This window comes from Ptychodera flava, chromosome 16 (assembly GCF_041260155.1).
Source record: "Ptychodera flava strain L36383 chromosome 16, AS_Pfla_20210202, whole genome shotgun sequence".
Lineage (NCBI taxonomy): Eukaryota > Metazoa > Hemichordata > Enteropneusta > Ptychoderidae > Ptychodera > Ptychodera flava.
The window spans coordinates 38,169,971-38,187,613 of NC_091943.1; the positions used below are offsets into that span (position 1 = coordinate 38,169,971).

Consider the following 17,643-nt stretch of genomic DNA (forward strand, 5'->3'; position numbering starts at 1 on the left):
ACACTTCTTAAACTTCCAGCAGGACTTAAAGTAGAAACCAATGTGCTGTAGAAGCCAGATCAAGTCAGTTCAAACCTTCAACATAGTCAAAACTAAATATGACATATGAACCTTAGAAGTCAGATCAAATTCAAGGTATTCAGTTTTGACACCTGGTCTACTTTAAAGCCTGCTGCACATGAGAGAAACTGGCTGAGCAAAATTTCATTTGAGGCTGTTTGCTCAGCTAGTTTATTCTTATGTGCAGATGATTTTTTGTGAGTTTTTTCCTCGAGCCGTTCAGCAAAATATTCAACATGTTTCAAATTGATATTTTTTGCCTCCTGAGGCGAATCCCTCACCGTGTGCGCTGGAGAAAGTGACCTTCACACGTCTTTTTGATTAAAGCACACATGTGGAGATCACATGGGAGTGCGAAATGACAGCCCATAGTCTGGCCTGTAGCATTGAAAACACAGTCAATTGAGGTTCAATACACAGCGAAGGCCGCATTAGAAAGATAGGCCAATATATCTTATCTGCCATGTATGACCAGAGTGACCGTGATTCATGCTACTGAGAAGTTTCTGCTTCTATAGATACCCATTCAAAAATACCGCCATAGGCAGCAGCTTCAAAGACAATATAATTCTCTTTTCAAAGATTCTTGTTCAAAAATGCCACTGTATCAATCAATCAATCTTTATTTTACTCGACACATACTAACAGAGAGTATGGTATGGTACATCAAGATGTGTTACAAATGTAAGTGAACAATACAGAGAAAGAAAAACAACCATTCAACTCTGTAATACGAAAACATGCAATAATTACATTCATTGGAGCTGCTTGAGCTCAGTATAAACATTTGCTCTTTAAGAAAACAGTAAAAGTCTGAACAACAAATGAACAAAAGTTACCAGGACATTTTCCAGCCCGGAGCTGCTGGAGGGTTCAGCATACATTTGTATTCTTTAGAAATACAGCTAGATCAAGAACATTTTGTTCCATTAACTTTTTAACAACTTCTTCTTTTTCTAAGAGACTATAACATTTACAAAAATCTGTACCACTACTTTGTCCCAATAAAATTCTTTCTGAAGTATGATTTTTACATGAAAGTAATACATGAAACTCATCGTCAATTTCGTTATAATCACATCTCTGACAGATTCTTTCACTCAAAGGTAGGCAGCAGCTCCTGAGACCACTGAATGCTGGTCTACCACCAAAGAGTGCATCATAGGAAATTTTTGCAGCCTTCATAGAAGCAAATTAGTTTGCCTTCCCTTCTGCAGAGACAATCTTTTCCAGAACTTGGCCGGCAACAGTTTTTTTCCCCCCGAAAATCCTCCAGCTCCCCCCCCCAAATCAAATGGGCCACCCCTTATGCATTGTAGACAGCTTGCAAGTGAACAGAATACCACAGTACACCATAGGGGATTCGAACTCCGATGATGACGATTAAATATTTAAAAATGAAGATAAATAAACATATATTTGGACCCAGTAAATTTGTTGTTATTGTTGTTGTTATTGTTGTTGTCGTTGTTGATACTATTTGCAGAAAAGAACAAAGTATGCGCTGCAAATTTCAACACAGCCTAACTATACATGTGCGTCGCAAATTCAACACCGCCTAACTATACATGTGCGTTGCAAATTCAATACAGCCTAACTATACACGTGCCTTGCTGCCTAACTATACAATAATAATAATAATAATAATAATAATAATAACTTTATTGACGTTATTCCCTCAAAGGTGAACATAGTCAAGAACTAATACTACAAAAATAAGAAAAGGATACTTATCAAAAAAATTATATATATATATATATATATATATATATATATATATATATATATATATATATATATATATAAATATAAGATATAACTTAATGCAGAATATGATATGTTGGGTAATCTTAAAAAATATCTGTTTCTTGGATAAATGTTGTGAGGTATATCATGCTATCTGTATTGCTCATTATGTAGCAAAATTTGGCTTGCAAATCCCAGTTGTTGAAGTTTTCATTGTTGACTGCTATCGAGTCTAACAATTTTTGTCGTGATTGTGTATGACATGGACAACACATGATATAATGAAATTCGTCCTCAACTGAGTTAGTATCACACCTATTACAAATTCTGTCCTCAGCCTAACTATACATGTGCGTTGCAAATTCAATACAGCCTGACATTACCCAATTTTACCGATTTCGATGCATGCTAGGTGCATTTTTGGCGATCGAAAAAAAGTGTGTGGCAATGAAGTGACACCCCTTGGGTAATGTTAGGCTGTATAGCCTTGTTCACGGTTACAGGTTTGTTACTAAATATAGCTGTACGCGCGCGACATCGGACACGCAGCTTGAAATGCGGACAAATTTTATCAATGTTGCATGCGTGGCTGTTTTTGCAGCTTGTACTCTGAGTCGTGAATATGTTTTTTAGTATTCACTGTTACACTAGCAGTCGCCCACTGAGATGTATTTTCGTCGTTCTTGCATGCGTAATTTTCAAAAGCGTAATCTAAAAATGCGGACAAATATTTATTTTTGCATATTAATGAGAGAACAGTGACGTAAACTGTGAACGGCCCTATTGAATTTGCAACGCACATGTATAGTTAGGCTGCAACGCACATGTATAGTTAGGCTGTATTGAATTTGCGACGCACATGTATAGTTAGGCTGTGTTGAAATTTGCAGCGCATACTTTGTCCTTTTCTGCAAATAGTATCAACAACGACAACAACAATAACAACAACAACAACAACAACAAATTTACTGAGTCCAAATATATTTTTACTTATCTTCATTTTTAAATATTTAATCATCATCATCATCGTCATCATCGGAGATCGAATCCCCTATGAGTACACATGCATGCATACTCACGTTTCTGCTCATTCATGCCACATATCCAATGCAGCAGCTTAATATATGTAAGTCTTCTGTCGAGGATGAATTTCACTATTTAATGAAGTGTCAAAAATATAATAGTGATAGAGAAGTTCTCTTTTCTGCAATGAAGTTGTATTATCCTATATTTGATAGTTTAAATGAAAGAGATAAGTTTTTGTACATTTTAACTTCAGATGATACGCTGTCTCTCATGAAATATATTACAAACACTATGTTTCCCCCAGCAGCTGCAGGTAAAGACATAGACAACAATGTTTTATGCAATGTTTAGTTTTGTTCTTGCTATACTGCACTTTCCGAAGTGTGTTGTTATGCAATAAAGTGATTAAAGTGATTAAAGTGATTAAATATATGCCAATCCATGAAAGCTTGGCCGTCCAAGGCGGCAGCTCAAGAGACTACTGAAAATGCATAGTCTACTGTCTCAGGGTAAGTCCATGGAACAATTGTTTTCTTGCAGCTTTGATGCAATTTTTTCCCTATAAATGGCGAGCAACATTTTTTTATCGAGAATCCTCCAGCCCCATCCCCCAGAAATCAAATGGTCCAACCCGTACTTAGCTTACCTTCTTTAGCTCTGCATTGGTACGGCTGTATGTTTATGCCGGCTGCGCCTGGTGGGAAGCGTAGCCGGCAACTGCAACGCCTTGCTGCAAAATTGTAGCTCTACGGTGAGGCGGTCGGTGACTTTTTGGTTTTGCGACCCGAGGTCGCAGGTTGCAAAGACCAAAAATCACCGACCGCCTCACCGTAGAGCTACAAATTTAATAGTACAATTTTGTTAGTAACTGCAGCAGGCCAGTGCCAGGTGAAAACAGATACAAATTCAACGGTCCAAATGGTGGATCGTTGCCAGGGGAAGGGGTGGCTTTTGCTCAGATGTTGAAACGTTCTCAAGTTACATAAGCAAGATACTTTGCGGCTGGAAAATCTTGAAAATTACATCTTTTGGGGCGTCTACCAGGCCCTAGGCCAGTCAAAATCAGATTCAGCTGAACTGAACTGGCTGTAAGCGGAAGGTGACGTCATAGACAGAGCTTTAGAGCTGTGAGTGGACAGACAACTCTTTCCATTGGCTCTTATGATTTTATCGTGGTATGCTGTTTCCCGGCAAACAGGTTTTTTAGAGTGTTTAATCACTAAATTTACTTGGGAGGAAAATTAAAATTAGATAGTTTTCAGATATTTTGATACCTCAAGGTTAAACAGGTAGTGCGAATGTGTCGCATAATATGCTGATAAAAATTAATAGGTATATCCTCATTAACCAATAGAAATCATTGTTGCATCTGATGTTGTAAATACTCAACGGGAATTTCCCCGTCAACGCACGCGTACTTGCCCAGTTGCAGTTTACCATTATTTTTCTAGCTCAAGGGACGTGAAATACGACCACAATTACGAAAATTCGGCGAGATGGTCGCTCTATAGGTACAGCAATAGTATATTTGCTGTGCCGAAAATGCAGAAAGATGTTATGACCTACCAATTTCTCCAGATTTGCTAATTTCTGGTGAGTATTCATTCAGTTTTAATATTGTCGGTGATCAACCACGCCACGGTTACTCCACAAACAAGCCCAGGGCGATCTTTACGATCATACCGCCAATTGCCATACCAAACCGTTCTTTTTTGTTGATCCACGACAAACATTGTTTTGTAACGCCCAATATTGCGTTGGCGTTGCCATGATTACATTCGTTTTCATAGGGGAAAATAAGGGAGATTTGCAACAGATCCGTGATTGACTGATCCGTGTGAAGTACGTACCATTATCAGGCCATTTCCTTGTTCCCATAAACCCGTGCGATAGGCACTCATAGACTGAAAATAGAAACAATTACACTATAATAGACAGAACATGTGAACGCTGATTTAGCAAAAAGTAAAAGATTAAATACATTTATTACCCCAGTGTTATAAATATACATGGCAGAGAAATTAGCGTATTGATATCATTCAACGTACAACCTAGATTGTTTTTACATGTAAACAACAGTGTGACATTCTGCACATACAGGGCTGATTCATGATATCTTTCGAGCTCTAGAATTAATGTCACTGTGCACAAATAAATATCTGATCAAAAATTTTGAATATCAGAAATTACTCTTGTGTGAAAGTTGTATTTCATACCACTAATGTTCTGAATGAAACTAGAAAAATTATATGCCAAAGGATATGACCTCAAGCTGCAGTAATAAAGATGAACACAAAGACAAAATTTGTCAGATTTTCTGACAGCAGGAGCAAATGTCACATTGGCCATGCAATGTTTAGTGGCAAACCTACATTGGCGATCAGCTCTACTAAAGCCTAGAAAAAGAAAGAAATTAGTATAGCCTCTCTCAACAATGAGAGGCTACTGTAGTAGACTTAATATTTACAAATAGTGCGTGTGTTTTCATCATAAAAAGTGAAAAAAGTAAATTTAATATTAAAGGCCTCTGTATGTCTACAGAGATTGCTGGATTTTTGATTGTAAAAATTTCTGAAAAGTGAATTTTGATAAAACTTAATAAATAGAACACAGGTATATCTAGAACTTATAAATATTAGGCTTATCACTCTTCAGTGTACTTTCACAAGGAAAACAGATAAAAAAATGCACCTTCATTTTGAATGAGTATATGCAAGTTGCAATACTCTAAATAAATGTGTTCTTGGTCCATTTTCAGGCATATATCAATCTTCAAAGAAGAATAATTATCGTATTGGCTCGTGCTGGGCTTTATTAAATAATCATGCCAATTCAGGCACCCCAGTGGACAGAATTCCTGTTATGTCCTATCTGTTACAACGATTTCGATGAAAGTGCTCGCCGGCCAATCAGTTTAGGCTGTGGTCATACAGTATGTCGCACATGTTTATCACAACTTCATCGCAAGCAGTGTCCCTTTGACCAGAGTACCATCAGCACAGACATTGATTCCTTGCCAGCAAACTATGCATTACTGCAACTGGTTGGTGCTGAAATTCCAAAAGCTGAATCAATCACAAATGGTGTTATCTCACAATACATGAGACATTATGAAGAAAGTAAGAAGTGTGTGGAGGAGTTGGCTCTTCTTCTAAAGCCACTTAGTAAAGGTAAGTTTACTTTGAAGATAATAGCAACAAACAACTTCTACTTCACATGATTCAATTGTTTGTTTCTTGCATTTATAACACTTTGTACATGATTGATATCTTTGAGTTTCTGCGGACAAAGTGCAGGAGAGACTAATAGATTGGGTTTCATATCCATAGGTCCATTACTCAGCCATGCAAATAAGTTTGGAAAAGATGAAAATGGTAAAAATCCTAGAACTTAGAAACTATCTGTTAGATTCCTATAAGTGTTGATTCACAGTTACCCGAGGTAGGGTTATGCAAGTTTTACAATTTTCATAGGAATATCTTCAATTTTATACTTTTAGTTAATATTTATTTTCCATAAAAACTTATTTTCTCAGAAGTTTTCACCCTATAGATTTGAAAGTTTGTTTGCAGGTCCCTAAAAATGGTCTCATATATATATTTCAAATCATCATGAAATGAACATTTTAAGAACTTTTAGAATTTTTTTTATCATTTTTTTGTAAAATATGTTTTTAAAAGAACCACTTCCCTTGCCACTTTGAAATTTTTCATGAAGGTTCGAGGAAGGTTCCTAGGAATGGTAATACTAATAATTTTCAGATGACTCACTCTTTCCTGATTCTCTGAATTTTTTTATGCTGGAGACAAGGAGCTTGTGGATTTGTGAGATGATTCAGGTTGTCATTTGCACTAAAGAGGTATAGATCTGCTATTTCACTAATCCTTAACCTTCTACCTGCCAGCCAGTATCAATTTCCCATCTGCCAAGTCAGTTAAAAGTGGTATTTAGCTAAAACCATATGTAGTTTCACCCACGTGGCTTGGTATGTTATAGCAACTTTAGTCTGTAAAAATCATGTTTACAGTATCTCGTCTTTAGGGAACATGTTTTTCTTCACTAGTTTTAACCAACTTGACCTGATAGTGAAATATGAACTTGGCAGGAACAGGGTAAATATTTCATCTTTGTTTCCTTTGATTTTCACCATCAATATTGTATTTAGTAATTCCCATATGTGTGATATGATTGGTTTTATGACAGGGAACAGCAATGCAAAGGAATGTATCTTGAGTCGTCCTATGCAGAGGAAACTGGTAACTTTGGTCAATTGTCAGCTTGTAGAGGAAGAGGGAAGAGCTCGTGCATCAAGAGCTGCCCGGTCTCTTGGAGAACGTACTGTAGCTGAATTGATTTTACAACACCAAAATCCGCAGCAACTATCTGCCAATTTATGGGCAGCTGTTAGAGCTAGGGGATGTCAGTTTCTTGGGCCTGGTAAGTCGGTCGTCATACAGTGTTGGAAAGTCAATCATATTGTTTTTGTACAGATATCCTTAATGTACAGTGATTTTTATGCTGTGACCCGTACAATTATCTAGTTAATTTTCTAGTAAATTAATCTTCAAAATTCTGCTGCAAAGAGTCAAAGATTGTACAATGTTAGCCAGGAGACTATGCAACAAAATGTGTATTAAAAAAGTGGTATAACAAAGTTTCTGGAAAGTATTTTTTAAAGGTGAGAAGGTAGCTCAGTCATTGTAGCCCTGGTGGACTGGGTCTTGCAGCTTGGGCCTCTGTCATGTGGTTTGCGTGATGCCCTATCAAGGCTACAAATTACATTCCCATCCTATACCTTGTCCACATAAAATAGCACTGCAGATCTGCAGTGCACACACAAGGCACACACAGGGCCACATTATCAGCCAATCTCGCCTTACCGTGTGCAAATTTCACTGTAATCCTGCTCGCAGACCATGTTAGAATCGTTTTAACCCCATATCAATGGTTAACTTTCTTCTTGCTGCTGAAAAATGACAGTTTAATGACTCAGGCACAAAGTCAACCACAATCTTTACTCGATAAATAAAGATGAAGTTGAGTCTGAATTGACTTTGTGCCCGAATCATTACAATAAACTGTCTTTGTTAAGCTGCATATGGTAAGGCAAGATTCACTGATAATATGGCCCCATACGTGCCCAGTGCATGCACTGCAGATCTGCAGTGCCGTTTTACCTGGGCAAGGTATAGGGTGGGATTGTAGCTTTGGTACGACATTGCGCAAGCTGCAGGAGAGAGGCCAAAGCCGCACGACCCAGCCCACCAAGGCTTCAGTTATTGCAGCTAGTGAGAAGGGTAATTGTGCAAAGACATTGACAATGCACAAGTGACATATTTGTACCCAATTTTTCCATTGATATTACAGCAATGCAAGAGGAATGTTTAAAGCTTGTATTGCTGGCACTTGAGGATGGCTCTGCTCTCTCAAGGAAAGTGTTGGTGCTATTTGTAGTGCAGAAACTGGAGGCCCAGTTTCCACAGGCATCTAAAACAAGTGTTGGACATGTTGTACAACTGCTTTACAGGGCCTCATGTTTTAAAGTCACCAAACGTGAAGAAGACTCTTCCTTAATGCAACTGAAAGAGGAGGTAAATTAGACTGTTACACTCAAATCATTATCATGGTTAGGAACATGTGATGCACTTTGGAATTTTGGATGGGTGCTTACCTGTATCTAACCCTGTACGTTCAAAAAAGACCTCCTTTGGCTGGATATTGTTATGTAAATGCCAATACACTATCAGGTTCCTTTTCATTACTCTCTTTCCTCTATAACCTTAACGGTAAAATACAGAAAATAAAGGTCATTAAATCAAATGATCAATGTGTGTAATACTATATGTGACACTTTCTACTGCAAATGCCAATGCATTTTGTAGCTGATGGTAAAAGCGAGGTAAACTTAGGCACTCAGCTCACACTACATACAGCCCTGGGTATTGGTGATGGAAATTCTTGCCTGTGTCTTTATTGACAGAATAGGTGAATTGCCAAAAACAGCTGTAAAGCATATACTATGTGACCTTTGCAAAAAATTGACAAAATTGGAATGAACATAAACTTGATTTTAAACTTTTACAGAAAGTTTGGGTTGGGGACTTGCATTTAAGTATATGGTGGTTATCCATACTTGTAACTTTGTGTTGTTTTGAAATAAAAAACTTTAAAGTAGAAGTTTTCTTAACTCCTTACTGAAGACATCAGAAGTTCATCCTGTGTAACCGACATTTTATTTTCATGTTTGAAGTTTTGTAGTTACGAAGCGTTGAGAAGAGAGCATGATTCACAGATAGTGCAGATTGCCATGGAAGCTGGATTGAGGATTTCACCAGAACAATGGTCTTCATTATTGTATGGTGATGCAGCACATAAATCTCATATGCAGTCCATTATTGACAAGGTAGGATCAATTTATTTTTACACTCTAGGCAGTGGCTGGCTTTCCTATTGGGATATCCATATCAATTTGGCTGGCACTGGGTTAGCCCAACCTACATGGAGTTGCCTGGTTCAATGGAGTTGCCTGATTCTAGAAATTCTATAGAATTCATCAAAGACCGGGAAAGCTATATTATGGTTGGTTAGGTGGTTCCAGTTTGTTTGTAAAACTTGAGTCCCATTTTAACTATTTACCGGGCTAAGGTCATCACTTGAGCCTGTGTTATCAAAAGTAACTGGGATACAGTACGATTATTGCACCATGGTCAAAACTTGCCATCACACTGATTCTGAAGAGCAGCCACTAATGGCCACTGGCTATAGTAATCAGAGATTTATGGTGTGCTTTGGTATTTAGTAGCTCAGTGGTCATTTCCTGCTCAAAAGGATACACCATGGATGTTGAGTTCAATGTTCTAGAACACATCAGTAAGAGCCATTTTTGCCCATGTAAACTCTTTTACTGTTCACTGATAACAATGTTGTTCTATCCCAATGATGGTTTTTGTACAAGCTCTTCATTACCAGGTTCATTGAGCTAGTCAAATGTGAATTGATTAAAAGACTGACTTGAGGGTTCCAGTGCCACGGACGGTGAATTTTGAAATTGAAAGAGTTTTCAACATGCTACAAATATTTAATTCTTAAGTTTTCAGCTTTAGTTTATCACTCATTGTTTAACGTACAAATCTTGTATTTCAGAATATAAACTCAAATTGCTGGATTCAGACCATATTATAGTTGTTCTTAAACAAAATTAAGACGTGTACAAATGATAAGCCATACCTTTGATTTGAAGTAGACTCATGATAATAGAAAAAGCATTCTTACTATCAGTGATATATATACTGTATGTGTAAGTTTTGGTGACAGGTGGACAACACAAAGAAACAAAGACAATAATGTTTCAACATTAATGTGTCGTACTTTAGGTAGTCATTGTAGTGGTCACATGCTGAATATAGCATAGTATTTTTACTGGTGACCAGCTTTTATCTGTATCTTAATCACTCTTAGTACAGGGAATTCATGTCGATGCGATGTCAATATGATAAGAAATCAATTTCACCTACACCCTGTCAGAAAAATATATGAGATTTATAGAATTCAGTTTTAGCTTTCTGTGTCATCTTAAAGAAGTGATAATATTTCCTTATTGTTATGCTTATTTATAGAGGAGATTAAGGTGAATCAGTTATCGTCAGTCAGTTTTCACAAAGCTAAATTTTGTACTTTTTTGTCCATTCTCAACATAAAATAGTGTGTTCATCCAAGAAAGAGTAACTGTGGTTCCATTGAAGATTTTTTAGTTTTAATAAATATATTGTCTATTGCTTTATATCTGGACCAACATCACTCTTATGGATATTTATTGTACAAACTGTGTACATATGTGTTCAGTTACAGACACCAGCTTCATTTGCAGCCAGTGTGCAGGAGTTGTCCATTGCTTTACAAAGATCTGGTGATCCTGCTAACCTAGCTAAACTGACATCTCATTTTGAACTATTAGCAGAAATTGATCCTGCACCAGGTAATAACTGTAAACAACATCAATATAAGCTGTGTTACTTTCTATTGGTCTACAGTGAATTGTAGTGTGAAAATGACATGTTTGATCATGAATTTCAATTCAACCATGGCTGCTCAATATTCAATTCTGTTTTCATCCTTTTTTGTGCTTTAACTTCAGAAAGAATAATTCTTTAATGCCATAAACACAAATGTTGATATAATAGCAATAACTGCCTTTGTAGGCAGATATACACTCATTTTGGCACAGTTTACTCCATACAGTACTTGCCTAGCAGGTCTGCTATATGTCATGCCTTATACCTGAATCCCAAGTATACCTGCCTGCTATGGGTTATTGCATTATTCAATGTACGTATTAACCAATTACTTTAAAGAACAGCACTTGTCACAAAGACAAATTTCTGTATGGCCTAATATGTTAACAGAAATATGCAGTAATTTTCATCCAGCTTATAATATAGTTAGACTTAGTTACAATTTGCTCAAATAAGTGCTTTTGAGTGTCAAGGTAAGCATCAACATTGATTCACTATGAATCTAATTTTGTCTGCAGATTCACATACACCGTCGTGGGAAGAAACAGAGAAAGCAATGCAAGCTGCTAGAATTGTACTTATGGGACTTGTTGATTTTGTACAACATCATAGTCACCAGAGAAAAATACTAGATCAGGTATGAAGCTGTCTTGAGATATCTATGCCAGCTATCATTACATGCCAAACGGCATGATTGACATGCCCCATAAGACACTTGTCATAGGACATGTGAGATCAGTAGACATCCAATCAGGTTACTCCATACTTGTAGCAAAACCGTATATCCCACTTGATTTTCCTAGCTGCATATTTTTACACATTACAGTAAGACAATGGTGTTGACTGTTTGATTTATTGCATTCATGATGTAATCAATGAATAAGGAACTGCAATGACAGGAAGTCTGTGTGTTTGAATCATTTGTAGTGAGAACTACATGTATATCTTATTTCAAAGGCATTGCAAGGATAATGAATGTTCAGAGGTTTTCAAGAGTGGTAATACAACCTGCAACAATGCCAATAAAAAATTATGTACTTTTTGCCATTTTGCCTACTTTGCAATTGATGATGTAAATTTCCAGAAACAAAGTCAGTGCATGCCTAGATGGTTTTATCTATGAGTTTTCCATCATAGTCAACCGTACGTCTAGCAAGTTGTATCATTTGATTTTGTGTGACAATTTTACAGTGTATGCAGATAGTATTACTTGTACATGTAGATAATCAAGGTAGTATACATAAAATATAAAAGATCTACACAAATGGTAAGATTAAACGAGACATACCATTAGGACTGTTCAAAGCATAGCCTCTGCTCTACACATGTAGATTTACTGCTGGCATTACATACAGGTATATAACATTAACACATCATACTGTTATTGTGCTATCCAAGTTCATGATGTCTAAGTTTTTAGAAATTATCAGCCTAATTATTTATTTTCCATTATGATGTTTCTCTTTGAATTTCAGTCTCAGAACAACAAATATAAGACAAGCATGTGCCGTGATATTACCCAGCGTGGTGGTTGCCCTAGAGGTGCAAATTGTACATTTGCCCATTCTCAAGATGAACTTGAAAAGTAAGTTACCAATTTATTGGTTTCATACTGTTTTCATTTTATTTGTAAATTTAATCTTTCAAGCAACATTGGGTTTCATTGGCAGATTGATAAAGTGTGATTTGTAAATAACTGCAGCAAAGTTTCACACACGTCAGATAAAAGGATTGTCTTAAAATTTTCTGAACATTTATAAATATTGCAACAAGACCTTTTGCCAATATTGTTGGTGACCTGAGATGACCTTTGACCTCAAACCAGGACGATTTGAATAGCTGTGGCAAAACTAATTTGTTTTTTGAAAACTTCAACATGATAAAGTTAGTCTCACATAACAAACAGCTGAATCATTTAACTATCTTCTCTCGCTCATTCTGGCATCCATTGCAACCACCAGGCCCCCGTCAATGCCAATTGCAGCTTGAATTCATATTATTTTTCTCTTTGAAGATTTCGGGCAAAAAGCAGAAGAGCACACTTGAAGAGTAAACCAAGTGACAAGAGAGGAGAACAGGAGGGTGGTAAATCACAGTTTGGTGACAGTGATAGCAGTCATCATGGCAGTAAACTTGTAGCCAGAGGATCTGATATACCAACAGCAGAAGCTGAGAGAGGTGGAAACACTGAGTTCTCTTCAAAAGTTGAGAGTAGTCATATCGGAATGCAAAAGTAAGTGGAAAATAGCCACTAACCTGTTGAAGAGATTGGATTACAGTGGGTTTCAATTCAGTGCCTCAACTCAGAGTATGGCACAGACACATTGCACATATAAAACAAATGATTAGCTTGATTGCAATCATTAGGCGATGCACTTCGTTGCAGTTACTAGCCTTTCTTTTAGCAAGGCCTGGCATGACTTTTAAGAAGTTACTATGTAAAAAATGTGGTCACCAAAATAAGTGCAACAGTAAAACGTAGTTACTTAACTGAGGTCAAACACTGCCCTCCCCTCAAAAATTTGAACTTATATGACAGTGAGATGCAACCACCTATCAATAACCACAGTGTGTCCTGCCACTTTGTCTTCTGTAAGAAACATACTTTGTTAATATTAAAAAGTGTGAAATATTCATGTAATTTAGATCCAAATATTTGACCTAATTTAATTCGTAAAAAATAATATCCTATGACAGCTGATGATATGTAATGCTGGAGTTTTTTCTGGAATAAAAATAAATATCAATCCTTAGTGTTCTTCCAACTTCTGTGCAAGTTGTTTTAGACTTTACGGTTTTCAATTGCAGATACTAGCATCGGTTTGTTTATCTACAATACATATTATGAAGCATTCTTTGAATTTTCCTCACAAAATGAAATAAGAATTGTATTTTAGTAGCTTTTGCATTCTGCAGAAAGGTAGACAAACAAAACCTACACATAAACTCATTGTTTCAGCCATACTGTTGCTACAATGGTGTGAACTTCAAGATCAAAGCTATTGACTGCCAGGTCTGTTTTATTTAAAGAGACTCTTCATACAATTGTTATTGGAATGAGGATTTCCATCTTTAAAAGTGGCATGGTTATGAGACCTCACAGGGGTGAGCAATCCAGTGGTCCGAGATCCAGGACCATCGAATTCTTACCGCGGACCATTAGTTTTTCACTTTGTCTGGTCCGACGGACGGACCAGTAGATATCCAAAAATAACAGAAACAAAAGATAACAAAGCATGCAATCAGATACCCGCAAGCTTGTACACAATGTTGCCAGTCCTCCACTACCCTCATTCTTTGGTCATATTTTGTATCAGGTGACTTCTACTGCCACTTATAGGGTCCTTAGGGGTACCCGGTATTACTCAATTGACTAGTAATTGCTGATCATGCTGTTTGTATAGACAGTGCAGTAATTGAATAGAGCTCACAAAGCAGTGGCCGATCGTTCGCTGCATTGAGCCAACTTTGTTCTGCATAAAGAGTGGGTTCTTTGAATGACTTTGGCTAATCATTTGAGAGATGAGTTTGTCAGAAAGTCCAGCCACGATGTGGAAAGTACAGGTGCTGATAAAACTCAATTACCTGTACGTGAGACAGTGAAGACAGTCAGTGTGCAAAAGTGTGGAGGTACCTCTGTGGCAAAGCAAGTGGCGATATATTGTAAGTACTGCCAATGGCCCACCTACAAAACGTAAAAAATCTGGTGATGCATTTTGCTCTAGGAATCTAACTAAAATCAGAAATATGACAGAATTTGAAGACAAAGGAAATTTCTAGAACACTAGAAAGTCACATGGCCATAAATAGAATACAATGCTGAAACAGAGAAGATGTTTTGCCAGCCCTGTTGTGATCACCCCAACATCAATATGTTCAATTTTTATTAAAATTAAAACACTGCAAGCGAATGTTGATTATGCTCAGATTTTATTTATTACAATTTACAAAAGAAATGGGGAAAAGCAGGACCACCTGACCAAGTTGCAGGACCACTGAATTGATTTTGCTACTGGTCCTGGGACCACTGGATTTAAAATGGATTTGCTCACCACTGCCTCAATCTAGCAACGATCAGTCTGTTCCATACCCCCTGTTTGTATTCTTGTAGAGAAGTATTTTTAAAGAGGTTTGAGTTTTAAATTAGATTTCTCAGGCTCACACATGATTGCTGTACTTTGCTTGATACTGATACTGCATTGCTATTGATTTTTAGGGAGGGTGTTACTAGAGAAGCAAGTCCAATATTACGGAGACAGACACTTGTAGCAGGTCAAAGTGCAATGTCTGAAGGAGTGTCAGGTTCATCAGTTTCTGATATGCAAGCTCAATACATGGAAGGTAAGACCTCATTGTACTTTACACAGACAACATAGATCATTTTAATGGAAACTAAGTTTTTAAAGTTAAATTTAGTTGTCATATATGTGATATAGAACTGCTTCTTTGTGATTTTTTCCTGTCATCATATGGCAAAATTTCACAGTTTTTAGCTTCCAGGTGCCACATATAAATATGACAAAAGAAGCTAACTGAAGTTGTTGTTTGGCATCGGTTATCTGCCTGTATGTATGTATGTATGTATGCTTGTATGTATGTATGTATGTATGTATGTATGTATGTATGTATGCTTGTATGTATGTATGTATGTATGTATGTGTGTGTGTGTGTGTGTGTGTAACTATATCAATTTGTCATCTACTGAGTTTTCTCAGATAGAATTTTATTCAAACCATAGTCAATAGAATGACTGTTATACAGATGAAAAATATAAATGTAAAAAACCGTCAAATATTACCAAGTTCTTTACTACTTGCTCTAGGGCTTTGAAATTTGGCAGGTATATTTGTATTTTGAACAAAGTTGAGTATATGCAATTCAAGTTGATAAGATGAAGATGATCTAACTGAGAATATAAATCTTAAAAATTTTTCAGAAATTTTAAACTTAAAAGTGGCACTTTGATGACCTTAACAATTGGTAGACATGTTCTAAGTGGTATTTAGATAGATGTTTGTTCAAATCAAAGTTGGTGGAATGACTGATGTGCAAATGAAGAAAATAGTGTGGAAAATGATCAAAAATTGCAAACTTATAAACTACTAGATGTAGGAATTTGAATTTTGGCAGAAATATTCCTGTTTTGATGCAAATTTAAGATTGTTCAAATCAAATTGATTAGATGAGTGATATCCAAGCGAGCAAAATAAATCATAAAGACTGTTGGAAATGGTCAAAATTCTACTCACAGATAGTACTTATTCTTTGACTTCAGTATTAGCAAATTATTTTTTCCCAAAATGTGTTGGAACAAAGTTTGTGGAATGACTGATGATATTGAAATGAACACTACGGATGGCCAAACATTGTAACCACATAAACTAATTATAAACTAAGTGCACAGCTTTCTAAATGAAGTATGAAGTTAAAATTTCTTTAATTTTTCCTCAATATTTGTGGTATTTTCACATGTTTTAACTGGAAGCAAACTGCCATTAATGATGGTATTTTTAGACATACCCAGTGGGCCCATAAGCTCTATCAAACTCAACATGTAAATTAGGTATTACTCAAAGCCACTGTATGTAAAACCTAGACCATTACCTTTCCGCTTGTATATCACATAAACATTTTTCAGCTAAATTTCAATGAACTAAGTCTTTGTGTAATACATGCAAATTTTTGCTGATAGTGCTAATTGAACTCTGTCTTATTTGATCAATGGTTAACAGTTGTTGAACACTTAAAATGCCTGCTAAATCTTTTCCATATGTTAAGAAGACTGCTACAGTCACATTACCAAGCTGCAATGTGAAACTTGAACTGTCCAATCTCTTAAAAACATTTTGCATGCATACATACAAGCATTGCAATATGAACTTTGTTGAGAAAAATACTGAAATCCCAAACTAATGATTTAGAGGTTTTACGCATACACTCAGGCATCTTTTCATGCAAGTAGGGAAAATATTGTATTGTTGAAAGTAATACTGAAAGTTCAGATTTTAGCATCTGTAGTTTTATTATAACTTAATGGCAATAAATTTATCAAATTTCTGTCATACAAAGAAGCAGGGAAAACTTCCTATGATGACTCAGTTTCAAATCAGCATCACAGAGATGTCAGCTCTTATACATTGTGAATTTTGTTTTCATTGACGACAGGTTACTATCGTGAAGCAGATATTCATGAATATCCCCAGTCTTTGCCACAACATCACAAAATGCAAGGTGAAGTTTATTTGCCTCAACATGAATCATTAGCAACGGCATTGTCATATGATCCATACTACAAACAGCCATACAGTCCGTATCCAAGGTACTTGCCACAAGATATTGGAGGAGTGCCCCCAATGAGATATATGAATGATGGATATTCAAGGACATATATGCAGAGTGGACCGCCAAGATATATGGATGATGACTACCGAGCTGGAATGGTACCAAGAGGTCAACGCTATAACATTGATGATAAAGGTCATCCAGAAAGCCTCAGGTACAGAAGTGGAGATCATTATTACTTTGAACCAGCAGACAACTCATCTGTGAGCTACCAGCCAAGTGTAGTTCAAAGACAGGTAAAGTGTGTTTTAGCTTCCTTGTTCTTGAAGTAGAAATGCTTTCTGCTAACTAATCAGGGCAAGCTCATCAACATCTACATTAGTTATCTACTCTCTGATTTCAGTATTAAACCTGTATATCAAGGGTGAGCAATCCTCGGTCCTAGGTCTGGTATCATTATTTCCTTGGCCAGACCACAGTCTTTTGTATTGTCTTGGCTTACTGACCACTAGACTAG

General features: G+C 36.5%; 1 protein-coding gene across 2 annotated transcripts in view; it reads left to right on the forward strand.

Annotated features, from left to right (window-relative positions):
• The first annotated feature begins 4,211 nt into the window (after positions 1 to 4,211).
• Positions 4,212 to 17,643, forward strand: part of LOC139114785 (roquin-1-like) — a 28,634-nt gene continuing 15,202 nt past the window's right edge. For both annotated transcript variants that reach the window (XM_070676711.1, XM_070676712.1), the window contains exons 1-11: positions 4,212 to 4,425; positions 5,591 to 6,002; positions 7,036 to 7,269; positions 8,200 to 8,423; positions 9,083 to 9,235; positions 10,675 to 10,807; positions 11,363 to 11,481; positions 12,320 to 12,429; positions 12,859 to 13,077; positions 15,061 to 15,185; positions 17,010 to 17,422. In XM_070676711.1, the coding sequence (XP_070532812.1) occupies positions 5,657 to 6,002; positions 7,036 to 7,269; positions 8,200 to 8,423; positions 9,083 to 9,235; positions 10,675 to 10,807; positions 11,363 to 11,481; positions 12,320 to 12,429; positions 12,859 to 13,077; positions 15,061 to 15,185; positions 17,010 to 17,422 (2,076 nt within the window). In that variant the 5' untranslated portion in view covers positions 4,212 to 4,425; positions 5,591 to 5,656. The remainder of the gene's footprint in view (positions 4,426 to 5,590; positions 6,003 to 7,035; positions 7,270 to 8,199; positions 8,424 to 9,082; positions 9,236 to 10,674; positions 10,808 to 11,362; positions 11,482 to 12,319; positions 12,430 to 12,858; positions 13,078 to 15,060; positions 15,186 to 17,009; positions 17,423 to 17,643) is intronic.